Genomic DNA, 16,221 nt, shown 5'->3' with positions numbered 1-16,221 from the left:
TGAGTATGCTAATAAGGCAACCCTTTAAATGAAAGTCTATTAATATTTGCAAACGAAAGAACTGCCAAAATTACATGAAAACCCACTACCAGATCGAGTCAAGAGATATAGGACAAAAACAAAATGTTTAACTCCCGACAGAGATGCGATATTTATTTTCTCTTTCTATATATAAGACAACACAAACTTCTATTTTATAAGGGATAAGCAAATATTTTTTGTAACTCTCCGTATAATTTATACATTTTACAAATGTAGTGTTACACACCTGAATTCTAGAAATATTTTACTTTTTCATAAATTTTTAAAAGGAACTTAGCCGTAAAATTAGTTCCATGTTTTTATTTTAATAAGGATAGAATTTTTGTTATACTTGAGAACTTGGCCAAAACATACACATGTATCTTACAGTTGGAACCATAATGTTCACATCATACATGAACACAGGGTAATTTACATAAATACATAGCAATATACTTATCGAGTAATGTTAAGTGCCGTGATGACGAGAACGAATTCCTTTGGTTTTTGTTGCCCTTGCAAGTCTGCAGCATCAGTTACAAATTAAATAATTATTTAATCAAATATAATGTCCAAGTCTTTCGCTCTAGTGATATTTGAAATGCATATAGTACAAGACTTATAACGGTCAGTTAACGTTCAATTCGAACCTTGCTATCGTTTCTCTGCAACGTTGATTAAAGTCAAAGGGTTAACATTAATGCCAATCACAAGTTTGGTCAAAAGCGTATCTTGTTGGAATAGAAAGTTTGTGCAAGTCCTGCAGTCAAGAAGTTCAGTTCTACTGTCTCCTTTTTTTGTTCACCTTTTCAAACGGGTATAAACCAAGTTAATTTGTACAAGTTTCCTTTTTGAGTATTAAGTAATTAGCGTTAAGGGTAAGTTATTCATTTTCCTCCTCGATTTTGGGTGCAAGGTAGAAGCGAAGGTGGCCATGTTCAGCGATGGGGTACTCCACAACTGTTGAAAAAAAAAAAAAAAAATGGAAAATTAGTGAAATTGGAAATTCAGGGATTGCTTATTACATTTGTCTGACAAGTAGCTTGTTGAAGGGAGCCAGTTTTAAACACTATGCACATGGTATTACGGCTGGTAACCAGTTTCTGTCAAGCAAACTTGTGTACTGCAGAGGGAGGACCATTATTTGTGGACGGGTTTGCTGTGTGTATGATTTTACGTCACCAATTAGCTTGTCATTTCATTAGTCTGTCAGCTTTTTCACTGGTCTTGATTCAAGGAAAAAGGATGCTCTTCAATACTGAGCTTGCCAGCTAGACCACTCGAGAGTGAATTAATTGTTACTGGTCCTCAGGTGATTCATTAACTCAGCGATTCAGCCAGACCACTGTTAAAGGGAGAACACTGCTTAACACATCAGAGTTTGTATATAATATTTGTTTGCATGTATATCTACTTGCTGGGTAGTTATGTTCTTTAGAGAACTTGTCTTGCTATGTATTCTACTACCGTGGAGTAGATTAGTTAATATCGGGAGACTTCTCAATTCTGAAATGAACTGTCCTGCTTTGGCTTAGTGGATCGAGGGGATTTTGTCAAGCTTACTCTTGTCATCGTCAGGAGACATCTAAGTTTTTAAGGCAAAAACGCACCACTCACTTGACACTGATGAAGGGAAACATTCACTTACCAATTGGAGCTTCGACGGTAAGGGAGAGGTTGACGGTATCAGAGAGGGATGTAGCCTTGGTGAAAGCACACAGGAACTTCAGAGCAAAACTCTGGGTGCAGGATTCCTTAAGGTCCACAGATACCTAATGGTGGAAAACAAAGTAGATGATTTAAGATCCTTCCTCACTCTAACAAAATCCGACACAATGAGACACCCAAAATCAGACAATTCCTTGAAAATATTTGAACTTTGACACTGATGAAGGACGCTAAATTCAAATGAGGTCCACAGAATGTTTTCTACTTGGTGTTTAGCTTAGTTTCTCCCCCCTTTTATTATGAGAGGTCACCTAACATCACAAGGCCAGACGGCCACTTTAAGGTGAGGATTACACTTGACTAATTTAGCCTATCGACCAAAATCAATTGTCACTAGGGGCACATTACAACCTATTCCTGGGGCTGAGACATGATTACTCCCCTTCAGTCGGTAAAGATGCAAGGACGAAGCAATTATGGTTCAGTGCCTTGCTCAAGGGCACAAGTGTCATGACCGGGATTCAAACCCACACTCTGCTGCTGACAACACCAGAGCTTAGCTCCGGTCAACTACACCACTCGGCCACGTCACGCCTCTGCAACCCAAAAATGTCATAACCCTGAAAAAGTATGAAGAAGTCAACTTACTTGGTCCTCTTCCTTGTCGATGTTTGTGCTGGGTTTCAACTCAATGGAGCCTGATCCCAGGTCGCCGGCAACCTTGAAGTTTACTCTGTTTTTGTGGCAGTCGATGGTGACGGAGTCTCCTAGCTGACTAAGATTGCTGCAAATCCTCTGGAACTCATGTGAGGGCATCTTGATAACGCAACTGTGGTCGGAGTCCTGAAGTATAAAAGAGGTGGTTGAGACAAAATTAGTTATTTTCCCGTAACTTGGGGTTCGTCCCTTTACTTGTTAAGTTACTAGCCAGCTGGACAAGTTAGGTTGTCAAGTCACTCCTCCACCAGCTTCTTCACTGCTTCATTCTACATTGTTACTTTTAGTATTTTAGCCAATTACTTGGGGCAGCCCAAATTACATGAAGACCATGGCCTAAGGCTACCCTTGGTCTTGGCCCCCCTTCAAAAGTTATCACAGAGATGAAATTCCAGGCCTGACTTGGGGCTTGAATCATTTGTCTTTGAACCTCAAGAATTGGGCATGTTAGTTTTCTGAATAAAAGAAAAACAAATCAATGTCAAGTTGAAAGGGCGTGATTTTCAATTGAAAAATTTCCTAACTTACCGGAATTCCAAGAGCTTCGCTGTCGATCTCCATGAGCTTCATGTCGTATGTTGATGTCTTCTCTGTTGATTTCGACTCAAAGACGAACGTTAATGTGTTACCGTCTTCTGTGGCCCTCAATGTGACTACATCGTCGTTACCGGCACATTTCAAAATCTTGGACAAACTGTAATGCAATACAAAGAGATAAAATGAATATATGCAAATACACAAGTTAGCAATATTGTAAGAATACTCCGCCGAGCTCGAAATTTAACACTGGACCAAGATTTTAGTGTTTGGCAACTAAACTCATAACAAGACAAGTCTGGCAGGTCTTGTGTTAATTAAATAACAATAACAGGCTACCTCATTGTGTAAATATCTTTGTGAATAACTATCGAGTCTGGTGAATAACTTGCAATTACCTGTCGAGTATTAAAGTATGCATTTAAGTCAAATGAGATAGATCTTCCCTTCTTAATCTTAGTGCTTGTTCAACTCTTTTGATTCTTGTCTTTTACAAACAATTCTGGTCCAGTATATGTGGATGTTCCACCCAAAATTGTGCCCTTTTTATAGGATTGAACATAAGACTTGACCCAGATTCCACAACGTACAGTGTGAGGTTAAGGCCCAGTGTAAGGTTTCTGTCGCAGCGATAATTCTCAAAGCCTTGCTCATCATTCTTCAACTTCAGGGAACAAAGGGCAACGTGACTGGAGTCCATGTTCTGTAGTGAGATACCTGTCAAAACAAATCAAAATAATTTGTAAGAACGAGTTACATTTTCGATGATTTTGATAGACAATAATCTGTGCTGCTGCGACAACAGAGGGCGCCCTTTGCTTTTTTAACATTACAACTATGTTTCTGTTATCAAGTCCGACGGAGGACCATCAGACCATTGACATGTTTTGAACTAAATAAATAAGAGAGAAGACATTTCAACTATTTCTGTGCTGTAACAAAATAGGTCTAGGCGCCCTTACTTGACGAAAACAAAAAATGCAGTAGGCCTTTAGTATTTTTGATTTTATCATCAAGTTTGATGGCACTTAGTAAATTGTCCCCTTTCGATCGTTTGTATCCCACCATCTGACCATAATTCTATTAAACAAGATTTCTTGAAAAAGAAAGTCACAATGTCCATATTTGTTTTCCAGTCAACTGGTCAAACTGCAAGGCCTGCCTACCTGTCAATGACAATGGTCAAGTGACGACTCTACTAAAAATTTGCAAACCCCCAGTTCAGTTGTCTCAAATAACCACGGAGTTGTATTGTAACTGTTTTATTACAAGAATACTGGATAGTTCACTTTTCATGCCGTTTATGAATACGACTTAGAATATTAATAAAGCCCAAAGAAAATCAATTCCTTTGTCTGCAATTTCAATTGTGGAAATCTCGGTTGTCCGGCGCGCCAAATTTTCTTTCATGAAACATTATTTATATAACATAATTGCATTGGAAAATTAAGCCATAAACAACTGTCAAAGAAGATGTCTAAGCAACTAAACCTACAATGAATTAAAGTCAATATACTTTAATATTATCAAAATCTGAAAAATAAAATGATATTTACCCGATGATGAACAGTCGAAGTTTGCTTCTGGGAAGAGATCCTTCAGTGACTCGACGACCTTTTTGAGCACAGTGCTCTGCAACATTTTAGCCTCAAACATCTTGGAATTTGATTTGGTGCGAGACGAAAAAAAGAAACAAAATAACAGATTCTGCTCAAAATGAGTGTCTGGTACGTTTAGATGAGTTTTGGAGATCAAAAACTGTAAATTTCAACCTCTAATCAAAGAAAAATTGCACTCGATCTTGCAAGAGAAAACGTGACGTCGGTCTACTCTGTTCGGTGCTGAGATTGCAAATGATATTTTGCGGGAATATTTCGCGCGACTTGGACTCAAACCGCGGGAAGATTTTGGATTGGCCAGTGAGATTGCGCAGTATCATTAGACTTGCAAATTAGCAAGGCATGTCAAAACATGCGTCCGAAACGTCATCGGCCCCTCAGGCTTAGTCAGGTACCCTCACTATTTGCACATGAACTCTTATACACAAGGTAGTAGTCAGACCCAGTGCGTCGGAGCGGAAATTTCCGAAGGTTTCCGAACATTTCAGTTTCACTGGTAACTCGATGTTATGATCGTACTGTGTTGCATAATACTGTTATGCATTGAGTGAACCACTGAAAGAATATGCATCGGTTGGTTTGCCATCAAACTGCTTGAGCACGAAATAATTAAAACTTTCTGTTGAAATTGTTTCAAATTTTGGTGAAAGAAATACCTGATCGCAGTTAAATTTTGCCAGATAGCTGGGTAAGTATGAAGTTACAAGTGGACGTAATTGCGATGTTTGCCAAAGAATAATTTTAGAAGAAAACTTGATAACTTTTGTGACGGTCCGGTGGTCATGTTCGTTTTTGCAAGTTTTGTATTTTGTTGTATCTTAAACTACACGCAATGAGGGCGCTGTACTTTACACTTACAAAATGAGTAACAGTGAGAACACTGCTGCACAATCAAGGTTTCCAAACCAAAGGTTATAAAGTTTGCTTGGGATTAGAACATGATAGAAAGGCATTAATTAAGAAAACAAATGGTAAAAACAAGACTTGAGTCTAGAATTTCAAAGATAGAGAGTGTTCACAAAGTTAATTTTAATGAATTGATTGAATTTGATTTTGAAATGAATGAAGAAACTAGACTAAAGTTAATGAGAAAGCAAAAAAGTAGAGTGGCAGATGACATCTTTTCCAATCCATGGTTTTAAACAATTTCAAAATTGCTCTCTGTTTAAATAAAAACATTAATTACAAAATAATTGCAAGGTTCAATGTTTAAATTAAAAGTCAAAAGTGTCAGTGGGAAAACTTTGTGTACAGCTACGCTACACAGTCGTAGTCAATTACGAGCTGTTTGTTATTGATCAGACTATAGTGGTTGTTATGTTTGTTATTGTTAAGATTATGATCTCTCAATTTTTATTTTTCATTCTTTCCTAGGTCAAAATGTGATCGTCTTATAACAGTACACATGTAGAAGTTAGTTGATTTGATGACACTGTATGAAACAAGGTTGTAACAGCGTCCCCTTTCAGCCTGACAATGTCAGCCCCACCCTCGGGATTTGGTCGTGGTGGACGTGGAGCAGCCCTTCGGAGCATTCTCGAGAACCCAGTTCGTGCCCCAGGGCAGGCCCGAAATGGGCAGCCGCAACAGAAGCAGGTCTCAAGCCCAACATCAAGCAACGGGATGGCTGCATCAGCCCAAAATGGGCAACAGAAACAAGTGACGCCCCCAGCCCCCAGCAATGGAACAACTGCCCCTCCGAGGCCAGCTGGCAGAGGATTGGCCGGCTTGTATCAACAGCTGCAAATAAGCAGAGGAAACTCCCCGTCTGGATCAGGGACATCAACTCCAAAATCGTCCACTCGTAAGTCAAACCAAACAAGAAAGTTGTCTGCTCTAGATTGGCAAAGGTTGATGGTGCAAATCCTACCCCAGTGGTATGCCTCTGATTGTTACTCGGGAAGTACTTAGTATGCAGTGACAAACAGGCTAAAACTAAATGATACTATTTATCCCTGATGCAAACCAACATGTTTTAGAGAGAGTTTTCCCCTTATCATACCTTCATTCAGTGCCTGATTCACTGATCCAGTCTTCCACATAGAAATCCTGACAATTTGAAGTACTCAAATAGTGGTTATTGAAAATCAGAAACATAAAAAGCTTTTTTTCTCCTGAAGACAAGCAGAGTATACTGTTCAAAACGTCAAGACAACACAAGATCTTTTCAGAACCAACACTCCTACAGCCAACACTTTAAACATCGTTGTACCCCGCAAATTTACTGTTCATTCTTAGTTCATTCTTATCTCTTACTTTTGAATGAGAATCTTTTCCCATTTTCTTTTTGTTTTCTTCCAGCAACTCCAGCAGGATCAGCTTCTCCAGGTTCCGGAGCAGGAACACCACACTCTGGCACCGGAACCCCACCAATGGGCCGTGGTCTGGCAGCTCTGGCATCCCGCAGCCCTGCGGCCTTCGGTCGGGGGATCGCTGGCCTTAAACCTAAGGCTTCACCCCTCACCCAGAGCCCGCCAGAGCAGGCGACCCCTATTACGCCCATTTCACCCACCTCCACAGCTGCTGCAACCGGTACAGCCACCCCTGAAACCAGGAAAGAATACGCTGGTATGCAGAGAAAAATTCCACCTCCGGGTCGACTTGGAGAAAGGTAGGTGGCGCAAAAAAAGTTTGTTTCTAAGAGATTGCTTGAGGAATTTGGCTTCACTCAGAATGCCCCACAGTTTTGAAAACACCTGGAGGCGAACACAGTTATCTCTTTGTGAAATCAACCCCTGGACAGCCACTTCTTGTTATTAGTTCTCATGTTAGTAATTTAAGTTTGAAAAACTTTCTCAGGCACATCATGTGGAGTTGGTCTATTTAATGTGGAATGGCTTTATTTAATGTGTGCGAGGAATACCACAATGGGGGAATCCCAATTTACATGCAAGGCTCTGGTCTGTGGGATTCGAACCAGGGTCCACAGAGTTAAAAGGCAGGGAAAGAAACCACTGAGCCAACCTGATTCCATTTTCTCTACTTCCATCTCTTTCACCCACCTAGGATACAGGCGGCAACGAACTACATTCCAATCCAGTTTGAGACGGATGCCATCTACCAGTATGCTGTATTGTACTCGCCTCATGTTGAGAGCAAGAGGATGAGGATGCGTCTTCTCTACACCCACCTTGATGAGATCAGTAAAGTCAGAGCCTTTGACGGAATGGTGTTATTTATGCCTCTCCATTTTCCAGACAAGGTAGGACGGTAGAATAATAATAACAAGAATTGAAAGTGCACATAAAAGAACCTAAAACACTTGCTTACCATGGGAAAAGTAGGGGTTAACCCTAGTGTGTCTGATTCACAACAAGCAACTTTGTTTATAGGTTTCCTCAGGGCTGCAAGCTACACCGCTCACTTATGAGGCATCCTTGGTTTCGGTAACAGAAATATATAATACAAAAACAACCTCCAACACAAACTGGCTCTGCTGATCTGATAGGAAAAATGTTGGCAAACCCTGCCATGAAATTCTTCTTTTATTTTCAACTGCTTCTGTTAGGGTATATTCATGCTAAGACTGACCTTATCTCACTCGGTAACATAGATAACTAAAAGGAGGTAGTGTAATTGTTGGCATTGCTAAAATAATTTCATATGTTTTATTTTCTCTAAGGTGACTAAGTTCAAGTCTATGGGGCTTAAAGAGGACACGGAATACGAGATCAAAGTGCAATTTGTCAAAGCTCTGCACCCGAAGGAGTGCATTCAACTCTACAATATCATCTTTAGAAGGTAAGAAAATTTTGTTAATGAAACATTTTTTTTAAATTTAACATTTTGACGTTTCATCCAGAAGGAAGAACATCTTCAAATCTAACTTTGTTCCCCCCAGGACCGTAAGCAAAGAATTGGCACTTATGGAAGCAGGAAGTAGCGCTTACGTCAAGCATATTTCAAGGAATTTTTGCTTGTGTGCGTGTTTACTCCATGTTACTAGGCATTCTACGCTTACAAAGCTAGCGCAAGCACTTGCACAGTAAGTGGAGAATGGTGTTCGTAAGCGCAGAATTCGGCGGTAAGGAGAGCCATGAAATTGGGCGTTGCTGTGCAACTCTTGGAACATTAATTCTTCAAAGACTTTAAGGACATAAATTTCTTATTATTTTTTCATCTTATTCTGTAAACAACTATTATGTTTTTTTTCCCTTTTTTCTTAGGATCATGAAGCTTCTAAGCATGAGCCAAGTTGGCCGTCACTACTACAGCCCTGGACTCTCCAAGTCCATTCCACAACACAAGTGAGTAACATGTGACCAAGGATTCAATACTGAGTACCACCGGCTCAATACCAGGGCCCAATTTCATAGAGCTGCTAAGCACAAAAACTTGCTAAGCATGAAATATGTGCTGTGATAAAAACAGGATTACCAACAGAATAAGTAAACAACAGCTGAATACCTGTAACAAGCAATATGCAACAATTGAAACATTGGTTGGTAATCCTGTTTTTATCAAGGAAGAAATTTCATGCTTAGCAAATGTTTGTGCTAAGCAGCTCTGTGAAATTGGGCCCAGGTCCATAGTACCAAAGATTTCACTGGTCGATTTACATTTAATAAAAAAAAAAAAAAAAAAAAAAATGCAATATTTTAGACATTGATCTAGGTTGATACTTTACAAGCAAACTCCCATAACGGGATCTGGCTGCAGGTGAATTTACAGAATCTTAATACCCAATTAATATTTAGGACATTGTGGTGACGCTTTCTCACGTATTCCTTTTCAGACTGGAGATTTGGCCGGGTTACGTCACTGCCATCAATGACTATGAGAGAGGACTCATGTTGCATCTTGATGTCTCTCACAAGGTGCTGTGTTATGAGACAGTCCTCGATACCATGTAAGTACAGGATCTCACTTGTTTGAACCAAATGTTTCTTTCTCATTAAAATTTGCTAAGGAATCCTAACGCCTTTGAAGTGTTACAAGGCACTGCAACACCAGGGCATGCCATTTCTCTGGGTTCTTTTGCGTGCATAAATACACGTGGGACTTGAAGTATTTTTTACTGTTGTTTCTTTGCAGGACTGAAATATACAAGAGGAACCCGAGGGGCTACCAGGAGGAATGTGTCCGCCAGATCGTTGGGACTATAGTTCTGACTCGTTACAATAATCAGACGTACCACGTGGATGACATCGCTTGGGACAAAAACCCACAGAATAAATTTATGTACCACAACAAAGAGGAGATGACCTTTGTGGACTACTACAAGTAAGCAATTTTATCTTCAAATTTGAATTCTCTTTTCTGATTTGTTGTCCCTTAGCAACATGAGGTTTGATACAAACCTTGAACATATTGCCCTTATTACATCCTGTGTTTTGTGCTTTTGTAACTCCACGTATTGTGCTATTTTTAAGCCATACGCTACATGTACAGCTGTTGTTTGAAGACTGGAACATTTCATGGGGCGCTGAGGCAATAACTAGGGGCATGGAGGCGATTGCCTCTGATAAATATGATGCCTGGAATGGTCACTTAAAGGTTCAAGTTTGTGTTTCACTGATGCCAGGTTTTGATCATAATCTATTTGTCGATCATATTTTTCAGGAAAGCCTACCAGAAGGAGATCTCAGATCTAGGGCAACCACTTCTGATCAGCCGCCCCAAGAAACGAGAGCAGCAACAGAGAGGGGTACGTTAAATACAAGGCTCTGCTTTTTATGTCCAAATAGTACTCACAGACAGACATATTTGTTGATAAATAGTGAAGCAGTCGTCCTGCAGGAAAAAATATGGTCCCCAGCGATGGCTTTTTTCTGGACATGAGACCGCAAATCTGTGATGGCACGCTACACACCCCCCAAACAAACTACAGTCTTCCCTTGTTATAGAATGCACTGTTGTAAAGAGCTGCTGCTTATAAAGAGTTCATTCTGAAATCCTGAAGCGCATTTCTACTTTGTGTTTCTTTGTTTTGCTGTCCTCTTATAACAATGTTCCTGTTATAAAGAGGTAACTTGGTCAGTCTCAGCAACTCACTTGTTATAAATAAGAGTTGATTGTATATAACTAAAAGTTGTTTCTGACGACTCACATGCCTGTTTTTTGCTTTGTTTTTTAGTCAACGGTCGAAGTGCTTTGCCTGATTCCAGAGTTGGCGTGTCGTACAGGGTTGACAGACGAGATGCGGAGTGATTTCAGAGTCATGAAGGTAGGTTTTTTATTAATAAATAAACAATAATATAAATTTAAACCGCTTAATACTGTTACTTACTTTCATTTGTCACTTTTAGAAAAGTAAATTCATTTCTATCCTCTTGTTTATGTAAATTTGGTAAGACATGGAATTGCATCTTGGTAGAGGGTCAGGCCATTTTCAGTTTCCAAAGGGCACTCCTTTTTGAAAAGCCCAAGCCTGGAGTTGTTGTCACTTTTAAGGCAAGGCCACTTTGGCATTCCAACCAGATGTAAACACCAGCCTGGTGAGCAACATTGGCTCGGGACAGACTTTACTTTACTTCAGACCTCTTATCATGAAAGAAGTTCATAAGGCTGGTAAAATATCAACTTGTCAAACAAATTTTGTACAAAACACAGCCAATACTCACGTAATTTTCGTTTACGTTTCGACTAGTATCACTGGTGGTGCCTCGTTCTGAGGATGACTCGTGATACTAGTCGAAACGTAAACGGAAATTAAGTGAGAATTGTCTGTGTTTTGTAGAAAATTTGTTTGATAAGTTCAGACCTCTTTGTCAGCAATGACTTTTACCCCTGACAAATTTTCTTCTCTCTAGGATCTTGCGTCGCACACGCGTATCACGCCAGCCCAGAGACATCTCTCGCTGCGGAAGTTCGTTGATAACATCCACGCGAATAAAGACGCTCTGGCTGAGTTGAAGAACTGGGGCATGACGTTAGATAGAGACATCCTAGGGGTAAGTATCGTTGTGGTCTGAACATGGAATAGCTATCAGGGCGCAATTTTAAGTAAGAATTAGCGCTTGTGGAAGCAGGGAATTCTGTGCTTATATGTCAAGCGTATTTTACAGGATAAAGGGGAATTTTGGCTTGTGCGTGGTGTACTCCATGTTCCTGGGCATTCTTCGCTTACACAGTTAGCGCAGAAATTCAGCTCTTGCCGTGCAAGCCGAGAATGGTGATCGTAAGCGTGGAATTAAACAATATGCAGAGCCATGAAATTGGGCCAAGGTGACGTTTTGCGGTAGCACCACGTGTAAATCTATTCTGAGTAGCGGTGGTTTTGAGAAAAACCAGTGGTTGATAACTCGGCTTTTCGATCAGTATGCTCTGACCCTCTTCAGTTAAGTTCTTCTTAGAACCACCACTACTCAAACAAGATTTTACACATGATTCTACCGCAAAACCTCACCTGTTTGTACTCCCAACATGCAAAGTTTCAAATCCTATCTATGGAATAGCTAATAAATTTCCTTGCCTTTGCTGAAATGAAGGTGCTGGTGTGAAGTGACATAGGAGAGGAGAATTCTTGAGGATTGAAAATGTTTGGCGTGTTTTCCTCCCCAGCTTGAGGCAAGACAACTCCCAAGAGAGAAGATCACGATGAGGCAGAACACCATCTTAGCCAATCGGGAAGCTGACTGGGGCAGGGAGATGTGCCGGGATAAGGTCATCGTGCCAGTGGATCTTAGAAACTGGCTGCTGGTATTCTGCAAGCGGGACGCCAGCCGAGCTGGCGATTTCCTGAACATGATGGAGCGATGCTGCCCCCAGATGGGGGTACGAATCCAGGCGCCAACCCGTTTTGAGCTGCAGGACGACAAAACTCAGACCTATCTCAGTAACATCAGGAGTGCCATCAACCCAGAGGTAAGGCTTGTTTCTTCAATTTTGTGGCTGCGGCTGAATCACCTTGGTAACATGTATTGAAGGATAGGCTGTCCTTAGCAACAGCCACATCCGCCAAATCTGACAAAGCTTAAGCAAAGTTTGTACACATTTTTTATGAACTTGGGCCAATGTTACAGAGCTGCTAAGCAGAACCTTTTTCGCTTAGAAATATCCTGCTTTGCAAAAATAAGCAGGATACCAGTTGCAAATGGTATTGATTATGTGACATGGTTATTTGGACTGTAACCTTATTCTGGTAAGCATAAATTTGTTGTGCTTAGCTGCCTTTTGTGCTAAAGCAGCATTATGAAAACTGCCGTGACTTGATGTTGAAATTATGATACAGAAAGTATAGTTTCCTCTGTGAAGAAGATGTATCTTGCCTGCCACAAATTCAATTTGTCTAGTAAACAAAAGTAACAGTCGTCTTGCTTACCTTTTTCTCTCTCGCAGTTGCAACTCGTGGTTATCATTTTCCCAACGTCCAGAGATGACCGCTACAACGCAGTCAAGAAACTATGCTGCGTTGAGAAGGCTATTCCGTCGCAGGTTTGTTGAAATTTGTTCATTTCTAAATTCCTTGATATCCATTATGGTTTGTGATGTTATGCATATGTTGAGATACACCAAGTGAGAAGACTGGTCTTTGACAAATACCAATATTGTCCAGTGTCTTTAAACAATCAAACGGTTTCGAAAATTAAGGTGTACCTTGCCTTCAAAATATATATAATTTTTTTTTTTTCATTTTCTTTTTTCAGGTGATTATTTCAAGAACTATAAGTCAGCAACAGAAGCTGCGAAGTGTTACTCAGAAGATTGCGCTTCAGATTAACTGCAAGCTGGGCGGTGAATTGTGGTCCCTGGAAATACCTGTGGTAAGACAACGGACAAAACCCATGCTTGGGTGCTTTGTTTCCAACAAATTCAACATTATTGTTGAATATTTGTGTAACATTATTAGGTAGTTTTATAGTTTAACAAAATCTTGAGCTGTGCCTTTGCGGGAGAAAGGTCTATGGACCCTTCAGCACAAGCGCCATGTTCCGCAATGCATTTAGGGAAACCGAGTATATTACAAAAATAAATTGAGCTGTCAGTGGTGACATTCGGTTGCTGGTGTTGTCTTATACAGAATCCTATGTGGCCAATCATGTGAATCGAGACTTGTCTTTGGGCGAACTGACTTCTACTCTGGTTTGTCCGTTGTTTGACTCTTTTTGTGTGGGATTTTTATTTTGCCAGAAACATCTGATGGTAGTAGGTATCGACGTCTACCATGACGCAGCTCGCGGAGGGAAATCCATCGGCGCTTTCGTTGCAAGTACCAACGGGTAAGTACCTGCATACATGTGTTTTTCTACTTACTTGAAAGATTATGTTCTTGTGAGAAGTTGTCTTGCTATAAATTCTAATACTAATATATTCAAATAACTATAGATCCGAGTTACATTTACCAATATTTTAAAGCGATGAATTGGAACCTATAATTCTATGAATAATACTAAGTTGAAACTGCTGCAACTTCGTGTCAACAGCGATATTTGTTTTCGTTCCCCAGCTTGCTGACGAGATGGTATTCCAGGGTGTGTTTTCAGACTCCGAACCAAGAACTCATCGATGGCCTGAAAATCTGTCTGGTAGCCGCCATCCGCAAGTATCATGAGGTAGGTTTTAAACCCGAACACTCCATAATCCTCCAAAATCTGCTTCACTCTTTAACCCTAACGATCCAAAATCCTCCAAAATCAAGATAAAACCAAAACAATCTAAAATTCTCAAAAAATCTGCATCAGTAAAAACCCTTGCAGTCCAAAATCTCAGAAATCAAATTCAGTCTGCGAATAATGCGGCGAGAGATGCAGTTTGTACCCGCTGTCACCTTGCTTAAATGTAGGTGGAGTCGCCGCTCCTGTGACAGTTTATGACAGTTTATGCTGTTTCTTCGGCAAGTAGACACTGTTAAGCTGAAACTTACACAGGTCACTTTTAGTGTATCTTTCTTTATAGTTTTCTACCTATAGATTGGCTTAAAGTTGACAAAAAATAAACAATGACCCAAATTTTAATCGTCACACTCACCAATCCTGTACTGTGTCATTAACTATCGAAGGTGAACCACAACATGCCAGAGAAGATTGTGATATTCCGAGATGGTGTCGGAGACGGGCAGCTCTCTACCGTGGCATCGTACGAGCAGGAGCAGCTGTCGTCATGCTTTGTGATGTTCGGAGAGACTTATGCCCCTTCACTGACCATCGTCATTGTACAGAAGAGAATCAACACCAGGATTTTCGCTCTTTCGGTAAGATATTGTTAATCCCTCAAGAAAAATATCCTTAAACTTTCTCAAATCAATCATTCTTTTTTACCCATACATTGATGTGTACTAGGCACTCTTAGTTAGTACTTTCCCAAAGTTTTGTGTACAAATCCATAGGCAAATCAATGGGGTGGGATTCGAACCCACGACGGTTGCATGCTAGAGCAGACGTTTAACTACTAGACCACTGAGCTAGCATTGCTACATGCAGCTTGAATTATATGGCTTGGGCTAACTCGGTGGCTAGAGGTAAGACATCTGCTCTAGTAATGCAAAGGTTGTGGGTTTGAATCCCATCTGAGTGATCTCCCTGTGGATTTTTTCCCAAAAGTCGGGATATCTGATATTTCAGCTGGTAACTTGTGTCTGCCAAGAAATGTTTTTCTGCACTTAGCATAATTATACAAGTGTTTTCTAAACCTGGGCTTTTAATTTCATTTCTTGCAGAATGGGAACAATCTTGAGAATCCTGCCCCGGGTTGCGTCGTGGATCACACCATCACCCGACCGAACTGGTACGACTTCTTCCTCGTTAGCCAGCATGTTAGACAGGGTACTGTCACGCCAACTCACTATGTGGTGGTGTATGACACTAGCAAGTTCACCCCGGACCATATGCAAAGGTAAAAACAGCATCAATGTGGCTCAGAAATTATTTTAAAAAGTTTGCTCGTCTTCGAAACGTTGAGCCCACTCCCATAAAAGAGATTTAATACATGATTGTATCTCTGCAAATTTACTATTTATTTATTTATAGTTACTTCTTACTCCTTTAAAGTAACAGTTGTGATTTAGCGTAAAACCATTATTGTAATTTTCGCTTCATTGTCGTTATTATCCAGATTGGCATACAAGTTGACCCATCTCTACTACAATTGGCCGGGTACCGTCCGCGTCCCTGCCCCCTGCCAGTACGCCCACAAACTGGCCTACCAGGTCGGTGAGAACCTGAAGAAGGAACCATCTCTGGAGTTATCCGACAGGCTCTTCTTCCTGTAAAGTTCCCAAGGCCAGTTCATTTAACCGTGGGCCAATCAAATCTTGACCGGACAAGCCAGCTGGTCTTTTCAATTGACTAATTACAGTATCTTTTCGTTTCCGTTGAGAGACAAAGTAGCATGACAAATAAGATTAAAGCCATTGGACCCTTTCGGTAAACAGTATTGTCCAAGGCCCACACTTCGTGTATCACAACTTATATATAAAATAACAAACCTGTGAAAATTTAGGCTCAATCGGTCATCGGTCAACTTTTTTTTGTGTCTGTACCGAAAGGGTCCAATGGCTTTTAATGTCTTCTCTAAAAATGCTTGTCATCTTGAATATGGGCTTGAAAAAATAAATTTGAGCCATGGCATATTCAGCAGGTATGGTTTCATAGAGATGTGATATTTTTGGTCTGACATGAGGAAAGGTGCTGTTTAACCCTCCTACTTTAATACCATGAATCTATCAGGGAACCTGCTGTTTTAGCTGGTAACATTTGTTCAGTGAATGTCTTTGCTGAAC

At 40.4% G+C, this 16,221-nt stretch overlaps 2 protein-coding genes across 2 annotated transcripts; one reads left to right on the top strand and one right to left on the bottom strand.

Moving 5' to 3' along the window:
* Positions 1 to 124: 124 nt before the first annotated feature.
* LOC117303601 (proliferating cell nuclear antigen-like) lies at positions 125 to 4,843 on the bottom strand. The gene is made up of 6 exons (XM_033787810.1): positions 4,500 to 4,843; positions 3,534 to 3,660; positions 2,935 to 3,100; positions 2,338 to 2,532; positions 1,670 to 1,793; positions 125 to 981 (listed from the first exon to the last, which is right to left on the bottom strand). Exons 1-6 carry the CDS (start codon positions 4,597 to 4,599, stop codon positions 905 to 907), a joined length of 789 nt encoding a protein of 262 aa, XP_033643701.1. The 5' UTR covers positions 4,600 to 4,843; the 3' UTR covers positions 125 to 904.
* Positions 4,844 to 5,123: 280 nt separating this feature from the next.
* Positions 5,124 to 15,924, top strand: LOC117303686 (piwi-like protein 1). Its single transcript, XM_033787954.1, has 19 exons — positions 5,124 to 5,250; positions 5,937 to 6,366; positions 6,864 to 7,173; positions 7,569 to 7,764; positions 8,185 to 8,303; positions 8,729 to 8,809; positions 9,298 to 9,411; positions 9,597 to 9,785; positions 10,125 to 10,209; positions 10,639 to 10,728; positions 11,315 to 11,455; positions 12,066 to 12,368; positions 12,843 to 12,938; positions 13,151 to 13,267; positions 13,635 to 13,723; positions 13,951 to 14,056; positions 14,503 to 14,694; positions 15,160 to 15,335; positions 15,555 to 15,924. Exons 2-19 carry the CDS (start codon positions 6,039 to 6,041, stop codon positions 15,709 to 15,711), a joined length of 2,889 nt encoding a protein of 962 aa, XP_033643845.1. The 5' UTR covers positions 5,124 to 5,250; positions 5,937 to 6,038; the 3' UTR covers positions 15,712 to 15,924.
* The last annotated feature ends 297 nt before the right edge of the window (positions 15,925 to 16,221 follow it).

This window comes from Asterias rubens, chromosome 20, assembly GCF_902459465.1.
Source record: "Asterias rubens chromosome 20, eAstRub1.3, whole genome shotgun sequence".
Lineage (NCBI taxonomy): Eukaryota > Metazoa > Echinodermata > Asteroidea > Forcipulatida > Asteriidae > Asterias > Asterias rubens.
The sequence above is the reverse complement of the archived record's forward strand: the minus strand, read 5'-3'. Positions and strand labels throughout refer to the sequence as shown.